The sequence below is a fragment of the Apostichopus japonicus genome, chromosome 8 (assembly GCF_037975245.1).
Source record: "Apostichopus japonicus isolate 1M-3 chromosome 8, ASM3797524v1, whole genome shotgun sequence".
NCBI classification, from domain to species: Eukaryota; Metazoa; Echinodermata; class Holothuroidea; order Aspidochirotida; family Stichopodidae; genus Apostichopus; species Apostichopus japonicus.
This window is the reverse complement of record NC_092568.1, coordinates 18,504,324-18,531,746: the sequence shown is the minus strand read 5'-3', so window position 1 is coordinate 18,531,746 and position 27,423 is coordinate 18,504,324. Positions and strand designations below refer to the sequence as shown.

At 36.3% G+C, this 27,423-nt stretch overlaps 1 protein-coding gene across 3 annotated transcripts; it reads left to right on the top strand.

Annotated features, from left to right (window-relative positions):
- Positions 1-1,152: 1,152 nt before the first annotated feature.
- On the top strand, positions 1,153-23,931 carry LOC139970868 (circularly permutated Ras protein 1-like). 3 transcript variants are annotated; one of them, XM_071976918.1, is made up of 18 exons: positions 1,153-1,883; positions 4,783-4,954; positions 6,466-6,534; positions 7,009-7,128; positions 7,629-7,811; positions 8,177-8,351; positions 8,805-9,018; positions 10,974-11,019; positions 12,190-12,355; positions 13,781-13,856; positions 14,665-14,862; positions 16,406-16,586; positions 17,169-17,408; positions 19,410-19,538; positions 20,203-20,298; positions 21,618-21,709; positions 22,975-23,083; positions 23,586-23,931. In XM_071976918.1, the coding sequence occupies exons 2-18, from the start codon at positions 4,835-4,837 to the stop codon at positions 23,757-23,759; spliced, it is 2,388 nt and encodes a 795-aa protein (XP_071833019.1). In that variant the 5' UTR covers positions 1,153-1,883; positions 4,783-4,834; the 3' UTR covers positions 23,760-23,931. The 3 variants fall into 3 exon arrangements, with proteins under 3 accessions (XP_071833019.1, XP_071833022.1, XP_071833020.1); XM_071976921.1 differs by lacking the exon at positions 1,153-1,883 and adding an exon at positions 1,890-2,099; XM_071976919.1 differs by lacking the exon at positions 1,153-1,883 and adding an exon at positions 1,890-2,137.
- The last annotated feature ends 3,492 nt before the right edge of the window (positions 23,932-27,423 follow it).

Sequence of the window (27,423 nt, the reverse complement as noted above, 5' to 3'; positions counted from 1 at the left end):
AATGACCCTTACTCGATCTTTCTTTATATTGTATACATTAACACAACGTGCCAGCGTTTAACCTATACCAGACAAGTGTCATGGGGTCCTTCTACTAATCGAAGTGTCTCATTTTCCCCATTTTGCTTTTTTATTTATAAAGAAAGTGGAGTACACTTTTCTATTTTGTTACTACCAATTGCCCTTTTGTTATATAAAAATTGCCCTTATGTTGCAATATTCAGTAAATTTTAATAAATATTTAATTAAGGAGTGCCATGCAGTTAAACTATTAAGACAAATGTAGCGAAAATGACATATTGTTGATTGTATGTGTGTATGTATGTATGTATTTTAGATCCTTCTGCAAGCAGGAACTCGTGAAGAAGCCTCAATGGCTTATCAAAGCCGCAAGCTGACCGAAGTCAGTCTCTTACATTCATATTTAACGTCCATGATTATGAATTGTCAATTTTCACAACTCTGTAACTGGACGACATACATCAGTCTTGGAGTGACTCGAACTCGGGAACTTATGATGGAAGGCACCGGCGTAGAAGACCTTCGGATTTTGTAGCATTTCTGGCTGAACAATTTACAGAGGATCCATTTGGTTGGAAGCTGAGGTATAGCTTTGTAGTTTGCCGGCTCCTCAGATCAAAAGTCACATTTCCCTAGTCCCAGATTCCAAGATTCCAACTTTGAGTTAAAATGTTGAATTGGAAGCCAGGGCCGACGTGTAAGTTGTAAGTCATAAGCCCTTGTGGGTTTCTTCCACATTTTTGGTCGCTTAAGTACCGTAAAAATAACTGCTGATTATAATTATTATATATCAGTATAAATAAACACTCACTTAGAAGATTTACTATTACGAAAATTTATGTATGTCGACACAGGTTTTATCGAAAATCGAATTGGCAAAGTAATAACTAGGCATATCTGTGATCGATTGACATCCATTCCACAATAAAATGTTGATAACTTGACAAAAAATAATGTTGGTGTAAAGTACTGAGCTAATTCATGAAAAACATGTATTAGTTTTAATAAACATGTATAGTACGTCATCTATTGGTTATATATAACATAATCAACATGCACAAAAAGTGAAGCAAAGGCATATATATGCAGCTTTCGTTGTTTATCTTTTTGACGGCACCGGGACGAACCAGCAGGAGTTTGATACCGACCTTATAGGTGAACGTAAATATAGCTTCAGTTTTACCCGTAAACTGGCTTAATTTTCTATTCATCTATGGTGTGCAATCTGTACCTGTAGTAGCTACTAGCCTACACGACTACTAGAGTCGATACGTTTATATTGCTATAATACTCGTTCATGTGTGACATGATGTAATAGAAATTTGCTGATTGTTTACTGATTGTTTGCTGATTGCAATAGTGCTACGTAAAGCCTAAAGATTGCAATAATTCACTGGATATGGCCTTACCATAACTGTGTATTAATAAAGGTTTAGCCTTTGAAGAAGATCCTGCTAGAATGGAAACGTCAGGCCAACTTACTTTTACGCATTTTCTTATACAGGCTCTCTAGTGTATAAGCAGTTTGCTAACAGTTTTATTTTGATATTTATAATGGTGACATCACAGTTGCCATCGTTTCGATGAACTTATCGTAAAGCGTACATAAGTGGAGCCGTACGTACATAAAACCTCTGTGAGACAGGGCAATACTGTATTCAACATTTTTAGTTCACTGAGCCGCATCGTGATCATCCATGCAGGAGGCAACTGCCAACTTTTAACCCGGCCATACATAGTGATTAATATTGAATATACAATCGTACATTTGAGTAGTAAGAAGGAAATATCATTAGGCTTACAAGAACGTACGAACAGGCAGCTACAGTTCCGCATTCCACGGCCTATCTGCGCGTCAGTTGGTAAGATATTGTCTTAATATGTAAAAACTTTACTGAAAATTTTGACTTATCGAGGCAAAGTTTTCTTATGTTGATGGCACTTTTAAGCTTGCGTTCTCAGGTATAATAGGACACGAATTAACAGTTCTGCTCCGGGAAAGAGAAGAACTTCGGCAGCTCATCGCAAAACCGTGACAGTGGTTAAAACCTGTTTCAGCACGGCAGAATTGAAAAAGGGTAAATACTGCGCCGTCTTTATCCAGCAATTTAGCCAGGTAATGTAAGAATAAGTTAGGTTACTGTATGCATATATGGTTGTTTACAGTAATCTAGGCTTACATGTGAGCTTGGTTACGTACCGTAATTCATTTATCGTATTTGCACACCCTAGCAGTAGTTCTTTACTATCCATGTTATTCTCCTTGAAGTTCAAGTTGAACTTTACTTTGGACACATACTGTATTGTTATAATATGTGTTATCCTAAGTTTGTCAATGTAGAAATCGTTTTAGAGCCTATACCCATTTCTCATAGATTGAAATGGATTCTCTTAGTGTGCAGGGAATTATGTTAGGGTTCACATTTTTCATTGCAGTTCTGAAGTCTCTGAATTGTGTCTCTTATCAGATTATTTCTGTGTGCAAAACTGCTATCCTATGTCTATAGATCTCCTTGCTCCTTCCTGTATAGCAAACTGCCCATTGTGCATTTAATCGTTCATTGCAATACCGAATAAATTATTTCATGGTAAACACCATGCAGTCCATTAATTCATATTAATCAGTGAACAGATCTATTGCAACATTTTCCTAAGGTTGCAAGTTTAGCCAACCATTTTAAGCAGCATCATATTTGTGTTTCCTGAGCTTTTGAGGATTATTTTCAAAGTTGTAAATTGGATTTAAGCGGATGGTCAATTATATTGTGTTTGTTTACTCCATATACAATCAAATATTAGAGTGCGTCACTTCCCAACTTTATCTTGGTATCCTGTTTATAACAATTTATCTTTCTCTAAACATATTGATAAGATATGCTTTAGGACCAACAGAAGCCTTGGCTTCCTGAATAGGAATTTGCGCTCTTGCCCACCAGAATTATGTGAATTGGCCTATATGTATATGCGTTGCTCTACTCTTGAATATGCAACTCAGATTTGGGACCCTTATAAGGTCTCAGACCAAGATCAAATAGAAAAGCTTCAAAAGAAGGCAGCACGTTTTGTTACTCGTGATATCCGTAGGCAATCTAGCGTCACTGAGATTTTGAAGACTTTGAAATGGGAAACCTTAAGAAAGAAGGAAAAGGGCCGGACTCATGCTTTTTATCAAGTTATTAATTGCCTAGTTACAGTCCCTAACGAGACTAATACCTTCTTGAAATCAGGGAGACGTGGCCGCTATATTTAAATTCCACATAATCATCGTGCTTTTCAGTATAGTTTCTATCGTATGACTAAGACAGATTAAGAAGAGACATAGTCTTGAAGTGTTTAAAACTAGGTTGCCCACGCATTGTTACTAGCACTGCTGCGCTGCGTACCAACATCCTCGTTGTGACACAGTAAATATTAAGGGATGGTGTTCTCTTTTATTTAGAAATTGTAAATGGCCATTACAGGAGCTGGAATGGGTGCCATAATTACATACCTACCTCCTTTTTCTAGTTCATCCTGAAGTTCTTGATTTTTGGCTTTTTCTTGCAGTCCTACATCACATATTGTGTAATAATGAAGATCTTGGACAATACATAGCAGTCCACCAAAGTACATAGATACACAGTATCTTGTACAACTGCTATAATTCCATTGATGTGTTTATAGATTAAATGAAGGATTGTACAGAACTGTATGGCATAGCACTGTATTTACAGTTTGTAATTTTAGACTCAAAGTTTTTTAACTGATGTACATGGTTTATATATGTACTTAGTATATTCGTTATTAGCATTTCATGATTTTATGTAGTTCTTATATAATTACAACTTGTCAGTTTTAAGTTAAATAAAGACGCAAATGCTTTTTTTTTTACATAATTTGCATATTTAAATCTGTACTAGTATATTCAATATTAGCATTTCATGTATATATATACATATATATATATATATATATATATATATATATATATATATATATATATATATATTTATATACATATTTTTATATATATATATATATATAAATATATATATACATATATATATATAAATATATAATTACATATATATATATATATATATATATATATAATAATAATAATAATAATAATAATAATAATAATAATAATAATAATGATATAAAAAAATAAAGAGATAAACTGTAACTAAGGCCTACTGTACATCAATTTTATGATAGTACTTGGAAGATGTACTTAAATTACATCACAACATTTTACAATGTTCACTCTTTTAAAGAATAACTCCTCCTTCCTTGAGCAGGTTGCTTTTTGGTGTGCATGGCCTAATTGAAATGAGAGATTAACCATTCAACATACAGTACTTTGTTCTTCAATCAATTAGCTGGATGTACATTACCTGGCTAGTTTCACAACCCCTTAAAATCAGCTTCATAGATGTAGGTGAAAGTTCAATTGGAAACAAAACAGTACCATATTGTTTGTACAATTGTCAAAAATGATAAATGGTGTAGGAGTTGAACAAATATTTCCTCATGTATCTTGTGTTAGGGAATGGTAGTGTATAGTAGTAGAGAGCTTAAATAAAGTTCTGACTTAATCACTTATAAGTAACTAAGACGACAGTTTAACTTTAACTTTAATATCAGAAAGGATTCTTGCTCAATCACCTTCTGTCAAACTATTTGTAAACACTTGCAGGTAGGCCACTGTAGGTTTTATACTAAGTTTCATTTCCAAGTTTAATTATTTCTTATCACTGTATACAACTTTATTTTCTGCAGTAAAGTAGACTGTTACCTCAATTTGTGACTTCAGGGACTAGATTTAGTCAAGATGGAATTCGGAAGTAAGTTTGTCTATCTGCAAGGAGAAGACGACGATGCTGATGTGATAATGTTGGAAGAAGGATTGAAGAAAGCAAGCTTGGATGATCTGAAAAAGAATGATGAAGATGTAAGTGTTATTGCTGATGATCACGTGGGGATATTGATGATCTTTGATTATGAATTCTGTATTATTCATCTGTTTACAATAAAGATGCATCTGCTCTGTGTTCTAATTGTAAAGGGTACATGTTCTCCCTTCAATTTAGTACTCCGCCCCCTCACCAGAATTTGAGCCTCGGTTGTTAGCATGATGTAATGCTAACCTGCTAGCATTGCGCCACATCCTGTTTAGCATTGTGCAATGCTAACGATTCTTACTGTGCCATGAGCGAGCTGTAGCATTGCGAAATATCTTGTTAGCATGATGCAATGCTAACAACTTTTATCAAGTAAAACATTTAGTAAAATAAGTAAAAGGAGTGGATATTTTGAACGCAATAATCATTCAGACAGAATTTACTTGAAGACCTCTGATTGTCACGATTTGCGTTTGTGAGCAACGTTGTAAATACAATTTAATTTGTTTAGTTAGTATTGTAGAAAAAACCTCTGCACTTATATTTTCTGGTTGTTTCGAGAAGCGGTGGAAATATATAATAATAGAAACTGCAGAAAACCCTGTCTATCTGTCGTCTCTTCTGGTGCTGTCTTTCCACATCATCCATCTGTCCTGAACAAACCTGAGACCCAGGCAACGTTCTATAATGCTTTTGACACAAATTGATTTAATTATAGATTTAATATTATATAAATGTAGTTACGTCAACTTGTAAATAATATCATGCATGCCTACCCTGCAATGAGCATGGATACAATAATTATTGGTAGTTAAATATCAAATTTTCAAGTATCATATTGGGCTAGCAATATAGTTCAGGCAGTTTAGTAATGACTGATGGAAGGCAGGATTTTGGTTAGTTGAGGGATACAAGAGAGAGCGTTAACGTGTTCCCATGAAGAAACATCAGTATGAGAGTCACCCTATGTAGAAGGACCGGATGAGAAGGCTGGACCTCAAGGACAGAGCAGGGTTTGAAACAAAGATTTGAACCTTTTAGCTTCTTCAGCTGTATGTGTGCAATTGGGGGAGGGGCAGGAGGATTCAACAGAAACCTTCCTTTGGTTGAATTGAATTATTTATTTTCACATTTGCAAAGTTACAAATGCAACAAAAACAGCGAGCAAGTCATAATTTCGATAGCAAAAATAAATACCAGCATCGGCAAAACTTCACATCGAATATTTTATAAACGTGGAGTTACTGTAAATTGTCAATAAAGAGACTCATCATTTTGGTTAAGCTACCTGAGGACAAAGAAATCAAAGAAAGTCACAAAGATAAACCAAACTCCCTGTTTCAACCCCACCCTCTCCCACCTGACCCCCTCAAATATAAAATGGGTCTAGCATATAAATTATGAAGTAACCACTTAAAGTTCTTTAGGCTAGTACAATACACATAAGGAGTGTCTGGCTGTTGAAAGTTTCTGTAATTGTTGTTTTGTGTTGGTAACACCAGTAACAGTTTGATCATATAGCCTATTTTGATCTTGATTCTCTTTCTTTTTCTCTGGATAGGGAGATGTTTGCATGCTGGACATTTTGGACACGGCAGGGCAAGAGGAGTTTTCTACCATTCGGGAGCAGGTAGGATTATGTGCAGTACAATGTACAGCAATTTTACACACATTCTGTTAACAAATTGGGCACTCTCAATCTACCTTGCCTAGAGTGAACTGGTAGTAAACCTCTTTAGCACTGGATACCCTTAGCAATCAGTCCTTGGGTCCGGCACCACCGTTCGATTACACTTTTCACTTCTGCCTCCCAGAGGCTAATATCGGGTCACGCCAGACACGGTAGAGCGAGAACGATGTGACTGTGAGGAGACAGGTAAGCCTACAGTGGATCGTATGTGCCCGAAACACAAGTCTTGGCATTAAAAGTTATTCTGCCTTTGTAATCAAATAAAATAGCAACAACCAAAATAGTCATTCACCAAGATTTTTGGTTCATATTTCAGGAACCTCATACTTATATGCCAATTACTTTTGGAAATAGATATTTTATCGACAACAAAGACAGTCTGCCGATAAAAGATCTTTAACTTGTCTTTGACAGTATATGCGGTTAGGCCAAGCCTTTGTGATAGTTTACTCTATCGATGACAAGAATAGTTTTCAAGCAGCTCTAGACATTCACACTCTGGCCAAGAGGATAAAAGGAACCTCATTTTCAGCCGTAAGTTTTTCTCTTCTTTCCGATAAAAATACCGCTCTGTACGAGTGATGACATGTGCAGCAATGTGATTGGATGCAAGACATGTTTAGCTAAAGCTGTAGCAGAGTCAGTGGACATGAGGTCTTTTATGAGTAATAGTCAAAATGGTCACAAAATGGTGTCAGTGTGGCATTTCTTTATGAAAAAGTAAGTTATATCTTTGCCTGAGCACTTATGAATTAAAAACTTACATCTGATCGCTCTTCAAGTTTGTCATTTATGGTTAACTTAACAAACATATGGTATGGAGTGTATAGACATGTTTGATAAGTTATGTCCTGTGCGATTATGGGGCGCATCGTTACATGATCATGGAATGGGGGAACTATCGAAACATTTAAGAAGAAATGAATTTCATGCTCAACATGTGTAGTTTGTGACATTAGATACGCGTGCTGTATACGAATGGTTCAAACTGCCTTTTCCGCCACGCCTTAGACCTTTTTTGTTTTAATAATCAGATACTCTGCGGGAATAAGTCAGATCTCGAGAGTGAACGTCAAGTACCAGCTGCCGATGGCGAGAAGGAGGCGAAAGCCAGAGACATGGCTTTCATGGAAACATCAGCAAAGACTGGAGAGAAAGTCACACTTGCTTTTGAAGAGCTCATCAGAAGAACGATCCGTACTGGCATCGAGTACAGGGTTGGTTTCAAGACGTTACTTAAATGTAGAAGCGGATTAAACGGCAGTCATCGTTATGACTGAAATGTATCAAAACTCTTTGTCTTTTTACACAGTTACAGTACCATCTAGTGTATGACTCTGTATCGTGTAAACCATGCGGGGAATTGTTGAACACATCTTACAATGTCCCGGTATATATGTTAACTGTTGTTTCTATGATCGCTGTACCAGGGCATCATGAAGCAGAAGCGGCGTCCATACCCCTGGGGAGGGGATGGGGAAACCAGTGCATGAACTTAAGTTTGAAACATGATGTTATCTCTCTTTTTGTGTGACTGTTTTCTCTGCATGCAGTCTGCATCGAATATTTTTGCTCTTTACAGATTGCCATTTTGGGTTCTGGAGGTGTCGGTAAGTCCTCCATAGTGATTCGTCTCACCCAAGACACCTTCCTAAATGACTACGATCCAACCATCGAAGAATCCTTCCGTACGACCATAACTGTGAAGGGGATACCAAAGGATAAAATTCAGCTCTCCGAAGATCAGCCGCCAAGAGGTATTATCTGACTTTGCTTCAAAAATCCGATAAATTGTGTAATATTGTGTAATATTCATAGTCGTCAAGTGATTTTGGACACAGATAGCAAGTAACGTAATTTTGCAGGTAGGTAATATAGGGTATAGTGTGTCACAAGTTTGGGAAGTGCAATTAACCCTTTCCTATTTGTTTGTTATCGTTATTCCTTTAAAGCAGATACATGTATGTTGTAGAGGGTTACTGGCATTTACCTTGCGTTGGGATGGCTATCCAATTGTTAGGATACTTTTCCGATGATTTTAATCAAAATTCACTGACCATAAAGGGGGATGGGTGGAATAGTGAGAGGGAAGCCAAGCATCCAATTGGTACTTATTAAATTTTCAGATTTCTCAATTGGGTGTTAGCATGAGAGGGAAACTAAAGTCAAAATTTTTAAAAGTTGATTTTTAAAAGTGTCTCCTTCTAAAGTCCCTAGCAGGCGGCGATCCGCTAAAATAATGTCACACAAAACAAGGAGAGCTGATGGCAATGTTATCCTTGTTTCTCTGGGAACTTTGGAGAATGACCCCAAGATAATGACGGGAGACGCTGTATCCTGTTGCAAGTGCCCCGCCATTTTATCTCACGTATCGACCATAACACCATCATCCTCTGGAGATACTTCCACACAAACATGGATGTGGTGAGTATTATTTATGTAAACGAAAAAATGGTATTCATGCTATATATAACCTCTTGAAGTCTCCTATTTTGATCAACTTAGTCTTTGTGTTTTGCCTTCTATATTAATGTTCCTGCGTGTGCTCCATTATTCAACATGTGCTTTTCATCTATTTGTCTTTTCATATCCTCCAATGGTCTTTTCTCTTGATTTTGCCATAGTTTTTTCTTCTTTGGGTAGTGTTGTCACCTTGTATTGTCTGGCTGCTTTTATGTATGTTGTCTGACTGTGTGATACTAATATCAATGCCAGGGAGCAAGCACACAAGCATTCTGAGGAAATGATGCAAGTCGTTGGGCACTGGTATTGTCTACTTACAGCAAGTGAGCACTATGACGTAAGGTAGCATACTCCATACATATCAATAGCCTGTTGACTTACACACTAAAGTTTTCGTCAAAGTAATACGGTTCTAAATCCTTGTAGAAGTTTTCACCAGGTCAAATGCTGTAAACTAGTTGCTGTGTACCTCAAGTTTCCATACCATGACTATTTAGAGTTTTAGCAAAGAGCCCAAAGTTGTTTTCACTTGTAAAACAAGCATCTCTACTCACCAGTTATCAGGTTTTCCATGCCACTCTATGAACTGTTAACTGTAAAATTTGTCTCAATTTGCACATCTCTCAGTCGCTTCTATTTTGTGCATTTTGCCATCTAAGCCACAAAAACAAAAACAAGTCCTGTTATAAAAAATGAAAGGAGAAAGATGTTTCCCTGTTTCTATTTGGCACTTTTCCTGAATGAGGACATGTGGGCAGATTGATATGGTATGCTCAGTGTGGAGTGTGCAACCTTAAAGGAGTACATGTGTATTGCATTAATCTCCTTTGGTGGGGTTAGGAACCCTATTTTGTTTTTTGGTGAAGGTTCAAAGGTCATATCAGAGAGGAACAAAATTATAAAGAACATCTCAAGAAAGACCACAGTTTTGTTGGACCTTACGAGGTTCAGGTCTCCTCACATGACTGCTAGATTCATATATTGGTTTTGGTGGAGGTCAATCGACTGGATCAGGTCATTATGCTTGAATATCAGCGAGAAACATACAAATTTTGAAAACAGCTTTTCACTTTCTTCCACCTTACTCTAAATATGGTTCCATGAATTGAAATCATTTTTGTCAGAAGAACCTCCACCCACCCCCCCCCCTCCCTTTTCTCTATATATCTTTGAGTTAATCGACCTCCCATATTATAATGGATGTGAAAATATATTCTTACAAACAAAACATAGTTCATGATTATTATTTTATTTTTTTCCAATTAAACCTTTGTTAAAATTTAATTCTGTTGTGCTGTATATGCGATTGCATGCCAACTACAAATATTGTAAAGATGCAGCTCTACATTGTACTGTGAGATGCCATGCGATCCCCAGTGCGATTCCATTTAGAGTATATCACAATTTTACTCAGTGATTTCTTTGGTGTGCTTTGCAAAACTTTATCAATATCAATAACGTCTTTCCACTAAACAAGAAGCTAGCTACAGAACAGACAAGAAAACTGATAAATAACATAGAAAAAGTTGTACTGTTGTTGAGAATGTTCTGCGTTCACCTGATAAGCAATTGATTCATATAACCGTCGCCGAATGCTTTAGGGCCTGAGGCGCTAGTCTGACCGAAAAACGAGAGAGTGAAAAAAATTAAATGTAAATTACTTTAAAATTATGGCAACTAAGCAACCTTAATGGTAATATAAAAATTTCTCAAAGGAAGGGTAGAGGAGTGGGGGGTGGGATACTTCTTGTCTGTAGACATCAACATCCGCTGCTGGATGGTCCCCGAGGGCATCAAGGCAAAAGTTGGGGGAACTTAGATAATCATCTCTAATCTTTCTCAATGAGCAGCATAAAATTGATAGCTTGTTCCATGGTTGTTTTACATTTCTTTTCTTTTTTTTTTTTTTTCTGCAGCGATTTCTGTGACACCAAAAATGAGGTAGACGTTTCTGATGAGGAAGTAAGTGTGTGATTGTGTGTCAATCAGTCTATAAAGAGGTTCACAAAATTTCTAATTTTGCTCTTTGAAAAATCACACATACACACGCACACATGTTTGTATTACATTCCAACCGAGAACCCCATTGTATTTTCCATTGTTCAAATCCACTAACCTTAACAATGCCACATACAATAGAATTCTTCCAAGGTGATTCTTTAGAAATCACAACCGCCCACATCACACAAATAAAACAGAATCACACCATGGAGTGACCTCAGGATATAAAACTCCTGTTCTAAGAGAGCTATCCAGCAAACCGTTTTACCTTGAAACAATCTAGTTTTCACATGTTTTGAAAAGTGACTATAAAAATTTGTACAAATTATATCTCCACTGGAATATATAAATGGTGAGGTAATTGAAGCTCCTCAGATACAGTATGTGTTAAAAGTATTAGTTGCTGTGCTTGAGCTGGTGTACTTGACTAACTACTGGGTACCACAGATTTTTAAGTCAGTACGGTAGTGTGTGAAGACTTGTTGTGGTGCTTTGTTTAGACTAAAATCGTTTGGAAACTACATGTAGGCGATATGTTAGTGTTCCTTTTTACAACAAACGTGAACAAAATCCTGGGGACTATAAATGGGCGATATGTTAGTGTTCGTTCTTACAACAAACGTGAACAAAACCCTGGAGACTATAATTGGGCGATATGTTAGTGTTCCTTCTTACAACAAACGTAAAAATCCCTGGGGACTACATATGGGCGATATGTTAGTGTTCCTTCTAACAACAAACATAAACAAAACCCTGGAGTCTATATATGGGCGATATGTTAATGTTCCTTCATACAACATGCGTGAACAAAACCCTGGAGACTATGTGTGGGCGATATGTTAGTATTCCTTCTTACAACAAATGTGAACAAAACCCTGAACTGTTATCAAAATCAGTCTAAGAACAGGTTAAATATTTTAGACAAAAATTTAAAATTTATGAGAATTAAGCAATGTCCAAGAAGTTTTTACGTCAGTGTCCAGACAGGCGTGGTGCATATGAACTGTGACTTCAAAAATGTCAGTTACTTTTTCATACTATAGCATGGCATATCTTATTAATAGCACACATATTTCCAATTTAGAATTGAAAACATGTATTTTCATTTTCATTTTGTTGTTAATGTTGCAGATTCCAAAAGAATCCCAAGTCGACTTTTTGGTCGAAGCTTCCTCTGAACAAGGGACGGAGGTTACCCTGGAGACAGATAAACCTGTGTCACAGGCTGGCGTGGTGATTTACTGTATAGACGTCAGTTCATCAATGGGATTTAAGACCGCTCTGCCTGAGCTTCAAGGTAGCAATAATGACACATCTTTGTAAATAGCAGAATGACAAAATGACATTTTCCAAACTTCATGATTGTACTTATAAATTTTTAATAATAATTAATATGATAAATAATTATGTTAGTTATTATTATACCACAAAGATAACTGCAATATGTTTTACTTCAGGTAAGGTTCCACATATTCGAATGTAGCGTGTGTGTGTCACCACGTCCTTGCAAGAATTCTATTGTAAAGGGGTGTTATTAAGGTTACGGTAAGTGGATTTGAACAATGGCAAAAACAATGGGGTCCTCGGTCTGAATGTAAACACAGCTATTTGGGTGTGTGTGATATTGTCAGGTATGTGCTGGAGCTGTGTAAACTAAATCCCGCTAGCTCTTTTTCTCCAACTGCTGCAAAATAGGAATGGAAAAATATTTAAAAAAAACTTACCCACATCATATATATTGAAGCCAATCGTAAGAGATAATGCTTGCTTCAAAGTTAGTCCACCATTTTCATCATCCCAGAAATGTCGTTGAAATGGCAGAGTAATGGAGCAGTAATGTACTCATGCCTCCTCAAATAGCTCGTCTAAACCATTCATTTACATCAGATCGCTTTCATATTTCAGTGACGCTTAACGATTTACATTGATTTATAATTTGGGTACGTTTTGCATGTTAGTACTTAAGATAATGCAATCTCTAATTAAAACGATTAGACAATCCTTGTTGTTCTCAAGTCGGACCGATTGCTTGCACGTGATGTACAATTATGAACGGCAGTGTGAAAACTCATACAGTAGTAGTACAAGCAATTGGATAATGTCGTGTACATGTTACAGCTGTGAAACCAAACTCTTAATGAGCAAGAGCTGATGCTTGTAATTTATAGTATTGTACATAGAATAGTCACTCTATCCAGTACATTAAACAGCAAGATGTACGTAGAAGCTGAACAGACCAAGCAGATTGTCTAGAGATATTTGTTGACTATGAAGGCAGACATATTGTATCTCTTGCAGCTTACAATAAACATGTAGCTAGTAGTAAGCGAAGAACCACTGGAAAATGGTATCAAACAAAAGGTGTTAGTCCATGGTGTGCATTTCTGCAGTTTGATACTAAAAAGGGTCTGTGGTTTGAAGCTGTATGATTCTTTGGATTAAAAATCATGTGAGATAGAAACTGGATAAAAAATGGGATGAATTTGGATACAAAAAAAAATAATATGAGAATCAAGAATAATGTGTTCCAGCTAATGCTTGATATTATATACTTAAGATGGTGAATACATTTGATAAAATCTTGCATCAAAAGGTAAAGGAGTGTGACAATGTTATGTCAAAAAAACATTAGCTCCCATTTGGTTAGAGTTTCAAACAATGTGTCCTAGCTTCCTGGTTTTACAATTGTTTGTTATTAAAATGCTTTATCATTTTTCATCAGCTGAGTGGTTTGCCCTTCGAAGAGGAACCGTTGCGTCAGTGTCGAGACTGGATTGCATCAAGCAGGCAGTACAGAGGTATGGTTTAATTAATGATCCCAGCAGACCCAAGCCTATCTTTTTTAATTATTATGATCAGTGAAACAAAAATATATGTTTGACTTTTTTCTTCTTCTTTTTTTGTATATAATACATCTTTTCGGTCAAAAGCTAAATCCCTGTTTCAGCTACTTGTAAAATAGGAATTTTTATTTTTTCATGATATGAGGATTTATGGCCAGTTGCAAGGCTTTTTGGTCTCAGGTAAGAAGACGCATTTAAATTGCCTTGTTCATAAGAAGGGGACATGGGCTGTGTGATTGCATTTTTTTTCTAAAAAGTTGTTCACACTTTGAGAATGGAAAGAGCAAAATTAGGACAATGAAATTTCAATATATCTTCAACAGTATGTTTGACTTAGTTCATACTTGGTATGGTGAAGTGAGTATATTTTCTGTGCAACAACAACTTTGACCTCATTAATATTCATGAGTTGGTGAGGCTTAAAGAGAAATAGTCAAAAACATCTTGTAAAACCAATATCTCATCAATCAAAGTAGGAACAATTTCATACTTGGTAGATAGATGCCCCATGAGTGAAATTGGTAGAGGTTCACAGGTGTTTAAGTCTGAAAACCTTTGAACATGATAACTCCAAAATTATGCTACAATAAATCTGTCAATTTTCAAATGGTACCATAAGTGATTCCTGATACCTTCCCTTATACCTTGCCACATTAGGCAACAGATGATGTATATTAACATGTATTGCCTACCACACTATGAATATGTTTAGACACAGTAACCACAAAACGTTTTCGTTTTCTGGGTTTTATATTTCCTTCAGGCAAATTGATTTCCATGAGATTGAATCACCAGAGAAGAAGGCAGGACTTGTGTCCTTTGGGTCGGTGATTAAGTTTATATGCGATAAAGATACTAAGGTTGAGATTAGGAATTCTGCCAATCACCTGGATAGGTTACTAACACTTGGACAAAGTCTAGCCGTATCTGAGACCATGAAACCACTGAACGAAAACGCCGAGTAAGTTTAACATGTTTATCAAGCTATAATGATGTGAATGATAATTTAGACCACAAGCTCTTCCTCAAAGAGCCTAACAATGCAAATTTGGAGATCGGGTCGATAAATGTTTGAAATATGATAAAGTAACTTAAAAAATTCCCATGATTCCGACTACTGGGTATGAACAGTATATTCCTGTAGTGCTGTGTCACGTTGACTGATGCGAACAAACGATACTCTCCTTTTTATATATATATATATATAAATATATATATATATATATATATATATATATATATATATATATATATATATATATATATATATATATATATATATATATATATATATAAATATATATATATATATATATATATATATATATATATATATATATATATAGATATATATATATATATAGATATAGATATATATATATATAGATATATATATATATGTAGGAAATAAACTAGCATGGGCTTTGCTCCTTAGATTCTCATCTGTTCATATAAACTAATAACTTTTAATAATTAATAATTAGTAATTAATTAATAATTAATAACTTTGTCAAGACTTATATTTTGTCGAATGTGTAGGGTGACACTCGCATACATCTACGTGTCTTTCATGACTTAACGTAGAAGTTTTTTTTCTTGATATATATATTTTTTTTGGAAACTTTATTTAAACTACACAAATCTGAAGTTATAGAAAAGGTAGAGCCCAATTTTGTTGGTTCTTTAAATGTTTGCCTGTTGTACATTGCAAACAATTTTATTCTGTCTACATTAGTATGCAATGTAATGTTGAAAAACAAGCTCTCTGGAAGCAGCTTTAATTGCATTGTACCAATGTAGCCAAAAAAAAATTGGGCATGAGAGAGCTTTTCACAAAATAGGTGGTAGCAGACTATTAAGGAGCCAACCAGATCTTCTAGATTTATTTGTCAACCATGTAGGATGAAAATTCCAGTGCTGATTCAATATCAATAATTGTACGGTATCATTTGTATTATTTCATTGTTTAAAACAGTTTGTATTTCTGATGCTGATGTTTGGCTGCATCTCTTGGTAACAGAGCACTTGTTTGATGTGAGACTGATTGGTTATTATGAAGACAACAACGTGACAAATGAAGAACGTTCCAATACATTGGTTATATGAAGGCCAACTTTATTTAGAAGAAGACAGATTTTTTCTGTATCTTGGTAAAAGCTGTGCATCCAAGTTACAGGATGTGCTTTTGTTAAGAAACTCTGTCGTCCTCTCCCCCCCCCCCCCCCCTCACCTCCAACCAGTTGATTACATTAGCAAACAGCATACTAGAGTAATGTATAGGCTTTCCTTGTTTGTAGTTGAGAACATAAGCAGTGATAATGTAACAATTTAGTTAGTAATACAGTCTGATATAATTAGAAGACTTTTTTTGGTATATAATAGCCTTTTGTGCAACTACAGACCTTTGACATTTAGCAAGTATATAAACTCAGAAACCATTATGACGTAACTGTGACAAAACATACGTGATAAATTCAGCACCTAACTATATATTCTTTCCTCAGAGCTCTGCGAGGACAGATCTCTAACCTATGTCTTGCTGGCTCGACAGCACTGGGACCTGCCTTGGCCCTGTGTGTGGGTTTCTTGAGCAAGACTCCAGGCTCGGAGATAGTATTGTGTACAGATGGGCAACCTAACCTAGGAGTTGGAAAATTGCCAGGAGATCCTGGATTTTATGATAAGGTCAGAATCTGCCGTCATATATTTATTTCCAGACAGTGGTCAGTTTGTTGAATTTTCCAATGTCCATATGCACATAGCTTGAGATGGGTGTACTTTGTTTGAAGTCCTTTCACCGTCACCTTCTGAATGGTAGCCATTGAAAAATGGGGTGGGATGGTTTGTTTTACACAGTATCCAATCTATTACAGCTTCTTACTTGCACCCGCCTACCAAAACGATGTTTAATTAGTTAGTTGCGACCATGTACAGCTTAGGGCAGGACAACTCAGTAAGTAGAGGGCAGGCTTTGTATTCCCGAGGCCACTGTTTTTTTGTTTTTGTTTTCTTCTGTCTAGCCGATATTTTCTGTGCTCTTTAAAAATTTCCAAAACTAGAAAGAAGGAAACACAAATGCCTTGCTGATATCCAGACATATTGATATCCTAACTTGCACTCACTCGCCACCCTGATAAGAGGTACTATTTCAGTGTTTTACCTCCAATCATATTCGTGTACCAAAGATCTTGGCGGGAAAAAAACGGTATGTGTAGAATGTCAACCATCTATCTAAGTTATCGTGTCTCATGGTGTCCCTCTTGACAGATTGGAGAGATTGCTCAGGAGCAACAAACCACGATATCCGTAATCGGTATACAGACTGATAAAGAGTACGAGCTTGAGACTGTCAGTAAGGCTGCTGCCATCACTGGTGGGACTATTAACCTTCTCAGTCCTCACGAACTCAGCCACAAGATGAGGGAACTCATGCAGGACGTAATTATCGCCACCGGTGTCGAGGTCACAGCGATACTTCACCCTTACCTCTGCTTTGTCAGTGAAAAGGTAAAATCACCCACCGTCAACTATTCATCAAATATTTTTCTTTTCATTGGAGGTGGGGGAGGATTTTTGCAAGTTTTAACAATGTAGGATATTCTTCTTCTAGAAACTCTCTACATCAATGTCATTCTATATTTGGTGAATTTTGGGAATTGTAGCAATTTGTTTTCACTAACTACAAAGATGGAAACATGCAGTGTGTCATAATACGTCAGCCAAATATTGTCTGGCTACATACGCCCAGTGCCCAAATGATTGCCCAGTACATGTAATATTAAAAACGAACTCATACATTCAGCAAAGTTTGTCTCAAGTTTTATTGCACTGAGAAAATTTTGGACGCCCATATTGTTTGCCCCAGTAAAGTTTTGAATCTTACAGCGGGCATGGAAGGAAACTTAGGCTAAAATATGAGTTACTGAGAACCCAACTTAATATGGTTCAATCAACGTTTATATCCTTAGTAATATTTTTGTCTTTTTGGTTACTTGCCGTAGGCAGGCAAATAACCTATGTAGTCAAGTTGGCATGTGTGTGTGTGTGTGACACCCTAGCTTGTAAACACCATATCTTAAGATAGGTAACATCTGCAGTTCTCATATTTTGCATGCGGCTTTCCTACCATGAGTACAAGAATCCTTTGTTTTGGGTGAAGGTCAAAGGTCATTTGGGGTCAGCAGAGGGAAAAATGTAAAAATCTCCAGAGCCTGAACATAAAAAAAGTTCATATATGCCTGGTAGGATGCCTTATATATTTTATAGTTCTATCCTGGAGTCTACGCTCTACTAAGCTAAACTACTCATGATGTATGAGTTTAGCACTGTCATAATATTGCTTGTATCGGCTTGTCACCTCTTGACCTTAAAAAATGGTTAATTGCCATCTCTGTCTTCCCAACTTGTGATTTTTTTTGTGTTTCCCTTGTTGCAAATTTGCTATTCTTTCAGAAACACTGCTTGTCCTGTCTGGTGACAATATTCAATATGTTACAATGTAGCTCCTTTCTTTGTTTTCTTCAAGATATCAGTTGGAAAGAAAAGTAACGTTGAACTTCTTTCCTTAAAGGGTGTTTTTACAGATGAGCATCAGTGCAACAACATATGTGGACATTTAGTGCAATTGACCCTACTAAATAGTTTGAATCGGTAACTTATACACACCTGAAAATATATTGCTACTAACACATCAAGTCCTCTGCTGGTGGTGATTTCAACAAATTGAATATTCCATGGTGTAGATTTTGTAGACATTACAAAGCACCTTACTTTGCATCTCATAGGAACTTGGGTTTCCTCCATTCACAGGAAGCTGCAGGGGTGGGGGTTGGGGGCTCCACATGCTGAACTAATACTTGCTAAGACCAACCGAGAAAAGTGTGGTTGCAATCAGCTAGCTATTACGGTACGGCAGAAAAGCAGTCATAGGTTAATGATTTTCCTGTAGCAGTAAAGCCAGGGTTAGCTTGCAAACTACTCTGTGCTGCATATGTCTTGTATTTAAAGGCAGGTAACTGCTGGGAGGGTTTTCCTGCTGGTTTTCTTTTCAGTTCTTCCCATAGGGACCTATATGCTTAGAGAATCTGATTGGGGTTAATTTTTACAGTTCTTTTTTTTTAAATTGGTCACTCTGACATTTGCAACCAGCACCGCGGACAAGCTAAGCTCTGTCCAACATGGCATGCCGTAGGACAGTGTTTTCCTACTGTCCTTTGGAGTCAGGCTAATAGTGAAATCTACTTCAAAGTTTATCTGGAGGATATTTTCAGGTTCAACAACTAATTGGGGTTTGCTATTGCAACTTGTAACATATCATAACTTGAATTACAGATCAAATTTGTCAGACATTCTGCCAAATCTGAGAGAAAAGAGTACAGTTCAGACCAGCTAGGTGGCCATGCAGTGACTGTTAGGAAGCTTATTGCTTTCATATTGGAATGGAATTGACAGTACACCTAATATTTTATGAATCTTTCTTTGTAAATAATTGTTTGTTGATGTACACAGATTGAGTTCAACAAGAAGAGTATAGCTTCATGCAGTTTGGGGAATGTACACAAATCCACAGAACTGACCTTCAGATTCCAGAAGAAAGAAGAGTTCCAAAATGCTGAAGTTTCTGCTTTGCCTTTCCAGGTGAGCCAAGATTTACTTCTTTAAAAGTATCTCATGGGTCGTATGAGCTTTTAATTATTCCAAAACAAACTTCTAGAGAATGTTATAGTTTTGTAGAACAGTGGGGAAGGGTGGGTTGATGTAAATTGCTAATTATATGACATGTTGGAAAGTTTGATCACTGCTATTGCGGACAAAGGAATCTGAATAATCATCTGAAACAGGAGATCATATTATTGTTGCTTGGAGAGGTGACAAAATATGGAAATAGAGCTAAATATTATTTACTTCCACGAGGCTATAGCTGCCTTTCTGAAGTGGTATTGGAAGTCACAAAATGCAACCATTTTGAAATGAAAAGATGAAAACATCATGAAACTGTAGGACATTGCTAAGATGGTTATCTTGTCTCCTATTCATCAAACTTAAAGGTGGTTGTTGTTACAAATGAATTTTAATTGTGAAGCAAAATGAATTGAATTAATATTCAATACCTGCTATATAGAACAAGGTACTTCTATCCTGAAATTGATTGGTCGTATATATCAATGAGAACTGTGAAAATTATGACCAATCTTGGAAATTCTCATAAAGCAGTAATATGAATAAAATCAAAATGCAATTGAGTATGCTTTGAGAGTGCCAAAATATAACAACCCACTGCATCGTTGATTTCGCTTTTTAGATTCAAGTTCGTTACACCACCAAAGACGGGAGAAGATTTCTTCGGATTTTGACAGAGAAACGTGAGACGACATCAGACAGAAATCAAATGGAAACGGTTAGATATATCCTTTTTGCTTCTTTCTTGGTTTAATAATGTCTAGAAAATTGTTGCTGGAACAGAAATATCACCGAAGGCTTGTATTGAACTATGAGATGGAAATCTCCAGTCTCAATCTATGCTCTGGGTTTTCAGATAAGTCTAGGGTGGTGGTTATTCTAGATATCACTCTTAATCTCTTACTTGTACTCTTCAGTACCATAACATATTCATTATAATCGATATCATTTGAATAGACTTTGTCACAATCTCTGCTTCTGCACTTGCCAAAGAAAAATGAAAGTTGCTCAAGAGTGTAATATGTAACACGTTAGTTTTAGTCGATCTAAAACACCAGGAATGATGAAGCACGAAAGAATCGCATAAGTGAAGAAAGAAATTGCTCTAAATTTGTGGGACACAAAGTTTCTATACTTGAACGAGCGGTTGAAACAGTAACCACTTGTTAATTAGGAGCGACTAAGCAGTCGTTACACATGTACGAATCTCATAGTTTGGATGAAAGTGTAATACTAGGTAATTATGTGTGAATATTACGGAGCTTGAATCAGCATGACTAAGAAGTTGATATAGCTCACTGCAAAGCTGCAACCTGTAAGCATCGATTGGAAAATGAAAAGCTACTCTTCCTTTGTTATTCGCTTTTGGCCTCCTCGGTATGTCTATGCTGTGAAATAAAATATAAATAAATTTAAAAAAATGGTATGCATTCCTGTGCACAAATATAGATATTCTATGGGCGTTGCATGTGCACCTGGATATTCTATGGGGCGTTGATTGTGCACCTGGATATCTATGGGGTGTTGCCTGTGCACCTGGATATCTATGGGGCGTTGGCTGTGCACCTGCATATTCTATGGGGCGTTGACTTTGCACCTGGATATTCTATGGGGCGTTGCCTGTGCACCTGGATATTCTATGGGGCTTTGACTGTGCACCTGCATATTCTATGGGGCGTTGCCTGTGCACCTGGATATTCTATGGGGCGTTGCCTGTTCACCTGGATATTCTATGGGGCGTTGCCTGTGCACCTGGATATTCTATGGGGCGTTGACTGTGCACCAGGATATTCTATGAGGCATTACAGGCACTAAAGATGTGTATCCGTGAATTGAACAACATAGTCAAAGATGCTTAGATGGGAATGGCGCGATATTTGATTTGTGACATTTGGTGAGACATATATGTCATCAATTATAGAACCCTAAGTGTCTATACCTATTGCTGAAAATAAGGGGGAAATCATATCATTATGACAATGATAAAATGAAAGGTGAGAATGTTAGCACTTCATAGCTTTAAATTCTCTCTAACAGAACTTGAATATTCCGGTAGTGGGTGCCATGGCGATGAAGGAATCTGCTGTAAAGGCTAAAGCCGGAAATGTCCTGGGAGCAAGATTGCATCTGTAAGTACTTCCTCTTTGCAAACTGCTCTAGGCTAGATTTAGGTATTATGTAGCCCTCCAGGTTTTATTTACTTATATGGTTGAGTAATATGACTAATATTCTTTGCTTTTACTAACTACTAAAACTGTTTTCGCTATTATGAAACATTAATGCCCTGTAAACATCATGTGATCCTCATCTAGCATGGCAGAAAAATCCCCCCCCCCTTTTTTATTGCCATTTTTTCGCTGACCTTGACCCCTGACCTTGTACCTCAGAAATAAATCTATAATTTGTCAAAGCTACAATTTTCGAAACTTTTGTTAAGTTCTCATCTGCTTGTGTACTTTAATACATAATGGATCTCCATTATCTCTCTCTGTTCTATTTTTCAATACTGCAGTTTGCTTTCCTGTGGTTTATAGTTGCTACAGCAGTGCAAACTTGCAGTCGTTGCCAACTCCTCCGATCAACGATGGTAACATTTGCCGTAAAATCCTGCATTACCCATCTGCAAAAGCTGCCGTGCTCTTTAATTTATCCATGTAGTCTTAGGTGTCTTCATAGTACTCTAGATTATGAAACTATCCGAGTCTAGTTTACAGACGTCCTTGAGAATACAATTGTGGCAGAACGAAACTGATATGATACCGGTAGACTGTTAGTTTTTCAAAATATAATTCCCACAAAGCTAAAGCTGAGTATTGAAGTAAAGAGCATTTTAGGGGCAACATGTGGATATATAAAGGATTCGTACAACTCAATCACAATAACATTGCCTTGATGTCCTTTCACACTTTCAAAATTGCCTGGCTGACTTTTTGAGAGCTGTGTTTGTGTCCCCTACCACATGTGTTTGTACCCCTACCACATTTTGTAATGCCATTAAGACTCATTGGTTCCAGAGAATGACAACAACCATGCCCCTTGTTGGAGATGCCCTGGTATTTATCTCCTTCAGTGTTGGAACTCCAGGGTCATCAGCGCCAGAAACAAAAAAGGAACTGCTGGTTCATAAAAATCTAGATTGTACGGTTTTACGAACAATCTTGTCATTTGTCCCTGAATTCTGTCAATTCTCCACAATGTCACGTTTTTCTCACTTTAAAAGAAAGGCTATCTTCAAAGTTTTCTAATATGTCCCTTGTCAACTGATCACCAGCAGTGATGCTTTAATGATTGGCTCTACAAGAGGGGGCTAGCAGCATATTATATTTCCTTTACCTGAAATTACTTAAATCATACACAGGATTTCAAATTTCATCTTCTTTCAAATCTTTGACAGGAAAAGTCACCATCTCATGAGCGTTGCCAGTGCAACCCGAGATTACGACAAGGGAAATGAATTTTTGTCCTTCGAAAGAAACGCAATGGAGTTGGAAGGGGAATTAAGGGTAAGTAATAATACCAGTCACCTTTCAAAAACACATTTCTCCGGATATGGCCACATATGTTTGTGAAAATGTACGAGATAATTGAAGAGTTTTCTCAATTGTCATCCAGTACTGTTTGTTTGTACTTATTCTATAGGAAAGCCTCATAAGTAATAACAATTAATGGCTTCAGCCCCAATTCTAAATTTGCAAATTAGGGCAATAGGCAAACGGGTCCAATCAAGCTAGGTACCACAAAGTGTGGCAGGTCAAAGCCTCTTGCACATGTCACTGATGTGAGCGAGTTTGAAAAGAGTCTCTGTTCAGGAAATAGTGACTGAGTAGAATTTTCCTGTAAAAATCAACAAAAGACCTCCTTGGACATTTCTTGTAGTAAACTTGAATAAAGATACATCAAAAGGCATTTATTCCTAAATAATATTATGGATTCAAATTATTTTGCAAATTTCTTTGTAATAATTTTTTTTGTGCCCAACTCTATTTTGTTCTTATCTTTATAAAGGCACCTAGGGCTGCGGCACCAAGTTTAAGAGCGGCCAATCTGCACAAGGTAGGCCAAGAACGGAGGGCAGCGAGGATGAAAGGTAAAGAAGGAATGAGGAAGTTTGTGTACTCGAAATGTAAATTGACATCGTCACAACATCAAGAGAAATTCTACAAATATGAAGGGAATTAAAAAAAAAAACTTACAATATGGATGGCAAGGCCTTGATTTCTTTTCATTTTCATTATGGTGATGGTTTATTGAAATAAACTTGTACAAGCGTTGCCAAGATGAAAGAAGACCCTCTTAATGGGAGGCATGATGAAAGGAAGAATATTACAAATTATATATATATATGTGTATATATGTATATATATATATATATATATATATATATATATATATATATATATATATATATATATATATATATATATATATATATATATATATAAATATATAAATATATATATATATATATATATATATATATATATATATATATATATATATATATATATTCACCGGACTTATAACATTCTGCGCCAAGATGCACACCAAGATAGGGGTCAATCAAACAAACGTATACATATATATTTGTCCTGGATTTTCCAACTCATTACGATTTAATATATATATATATATATATATATATATATATATATATATATATATATAAATATATATATATATATATATATATATATATACTCAGTAATTTCCCCAATATTGGCTGTTTTACTACCAATTACTCACTTATTGTACATTCTGTTTCTCTCGATATCCAGCATTCTCTAAATGCAGCATAGTTTTTAACTGTCGTTTTTGTTATTCCTTTATAGACAGCTGCCATGTGTCCGACTTTTTTTCTTCAAAATAATATAAAAACTGAAAACAACAAGGAAACTCAATTTCTGCCCCTCGCCCTCCCCCAAAAAATGGAAAAGAAAGAAAGAAAAGTTAGCCCAGCAGTCTTTCTCAACTGAATCTTTGATAAAGTTACCTCTCATTTTAATAGTGCCACGTAAATATGAGTATCTATCAGGTTGTTTTGTTTGGTATGTACCATTAATGTGCTTTCCTGGAGAGGGGGTGTATTTAGCATTCTCATCTAATATTTTCCTTCTTTACATATTCCATTGTGTATCATTGTTTTACACTTTCCATTGTATTCCAAGCTCCATTGATTATCATTGTAGAATCGTTATTCTCAACACGTTTATTTTTTTCTGCTTATTTTTTTCTGCTTTGTTTATGTTTTATATTACCTTTTTGCCTGAAATATGTAATCAGATATTCCTTAAGATTGGAACAAAGTTCTTTCATAATATGAACTCATCTATTTGCAATTGTCTGTTTGATTTCTACAGAATATATTGTTAACTAATTCATGCTTAGCCACATATTTTAATTTTAATATTTTGAAATATCTTCATTTCATATGTTTTTAGTAAAATAAAATGTCTACATGTATATCACTTACTTACTTGTTTACTTTTATCATATACAAAAACCAGAGTAGCTTAGTTTAACCTGAGTCTTGACTTGTCTCTGTAGTTAGTTATATAATTTACTCTTAAATTTAAATTATTCTTAATCCATATTCCTCCGAACCTCCAAAATTCCGAGATACACCACATTATTTCGGGGTTAGGCCCTTCTCCCAGGGTTATGCCCCTTCCCCTGGGATATACCGCTCCCCATGGGGCTATACCTCTTCCCGACTTTCCAAAGTCTCCCTCGACAGGCCTGTGGTAATGCCAAAGCAGCAACAGGTGATTACACGCATCAGTACATTTATTTGAACTTATTTGACCTTAATCTTGGTTGGTTTGAGTTTTGTATCAGCGATGCACTTTATAATTTAGTCACATGAATATTGAATATATTCTTTAATTAACACCGACAGACCATGAAACATTTCTTCACGCCCAATCATCTATATCTTACCCAGACATGTGATATCATGTCGTACCACGGAGTTGTACATAACAGCTACCTTCATGCAAAATTCCACATAATCGTCAACATTAATTTGGATTACAAACTAGTCTTGTAGAAACAATCACTAGGTGAAAACAAGCTTTAACATGATATCCGACATGCTCAAATCTTGTATCACAATTTAAAGATCCTAACTAATTTTCAGTCCACCAGGATCGAGGTGTCCTGCTTTTGATATTTGGCCGTGTATGTCAGATTAACGTTCAAATATGCTTAAGTAAACAATCCTTACTGCAATTGAACCACTGTACTACCCCCTTGTGTTCACCAACCGTGAAAGATTTCGTACGGATAAATTAAGTGGGGAACCCCAAACGTATCCCATTTTTCACCTCTTTTTGTTTTTGTTTTTTTCGTTTTACTCAGGCCCGATGTGACTCATAGCTTAAGTTTTTTGTCGATTGTTAAGATAAATATTTCAAAATTAGTTAATGGATGGGTGTATACCGGTATATATATATATATACCTATAGTGCGCAAACATAAACAAGTTAAACCACGGTAGCCAAATAAAGTTGTTTGTCTAAAAGATTGTCAAGTATGTAAAGTAGTTTCTTCTTGTTGATACCAACTTACCAGAACACTGTATAGTTTAATTTGATATTTTCGTTTACAATATGTTGAAGGTAGTAATTTCTCAGCATAAAAACTAACCAACAATTAATAGTGTTGCTATTTCAAATTTTAGAATTACCCTAACAGCTACCAATGTTACGTACTTGATCACATGGACCGATGATGGATGTAAATCTGCCCAAAGAGTGGAATGGGGAAGTAATAGCTAACAGCTCATTGGTCCAAGAGACGGCAACACAAGTGACATTCACACAAGCGGCGCATTTGACTCATCACACGAACGCATCACTCTTCATAACCAAAATGTAACCATGACATGCGATAACTAGACAGTGGCGTACTAAGCCAGGGGGGGCGGTCCGCCAGGGGTGCCATGTCACAGCCCCCTCTCCCCAAATATATATAAAAAATATAATCAGTTCAAGCTTCGCCAAAGATAGCACCCTTTTGCATCTAAGCCACTTTACTCAAACAGGGGCGGGGGGTTGGGGGGGGGGGGCTTAAATGACAATTATGGAAAAAGTATAGATGTCTTGGTACGTTTAATCAGGTCAAAAAGGTAATATCTGGCCATTACATCAAAAATAGAGCAAATATTGTGAGGTTCCAACATCAAATAAACTTCAATAATTATTTTCTTTTTAAAGCTAACAAAACGGTCGGAATCAACTACAAGGTATAAATGCTAACTTTCAGCAATACTGAATTTCTATAAACTATTGATTATTGAATTTAAGCAACGATTCCATTCTTAATTAGTAGATGGACCCAATATTTCTCGAGAGGGATGCAGGACGGGGGGAGGGGAGGGGGTTGTGAGGAAGAAGCGATGATATGAAAGCCTTTAAAACCCGTCGTAATCATGCCATGGGTTTGGTTATTCTGTAATTGTAAAATATGATGTGCGGGATTTCAAAGTTGGTCTTTGTGGGGGTCGTTTTTTTTTATAACCCTGCATGGCTTAATTGCAAGAGGAAAATCATGAAACTATGACTACTTTTCTGCCACACCGTAATAGCTGGCTGATTGCAACCACACTTTCTCGGTTGCTCTAAGCAAGTATCAGTTCAGCATGGGGAGCCCCCAACCCCCACCTCCTGCAGCTTCCTGTGAATGGAGGAAACCCAGGTTCCTATGGGATGCAAAGTAAGATGCTTTGTTATGTCTCCATCTACACCATGAATTGTTGTTGCACTGATGCTCATCTGTAAAAACACCCTTTAAAGAAAGAAGTTCAACGTTACTTTTCTTTCCAACTGATATCTTGAAGAAAAGG

What these genes read in the sequence shown, in the direction of transcription:
- LOC139970868 (XM_071976918.1), top strand. Translation starts at nt 4,835, where the DNA reads ATGGAATTCGGAAGTAAGTTTGTCTATCTGCAAGGAGAAGACGACGAT. An exon ending in TTTCTACCATTCGGGAGCAG is followed by an intron (nt 6,535 to 7,008) that starts GTAGGATTATGT and finishes TGTCTTTGACAG; the next exon opens with TATATGCGGTTAGGCCAAGC. An exon ending in CTGGGAGCAAGATTGCATCT is followed by an intron (nt 21,710 to 22,974) that starts GTAAGTACTTCC and finishes AATCTTTGACAG; the next exon opens with GAAAAGTCACCATCTCATGA.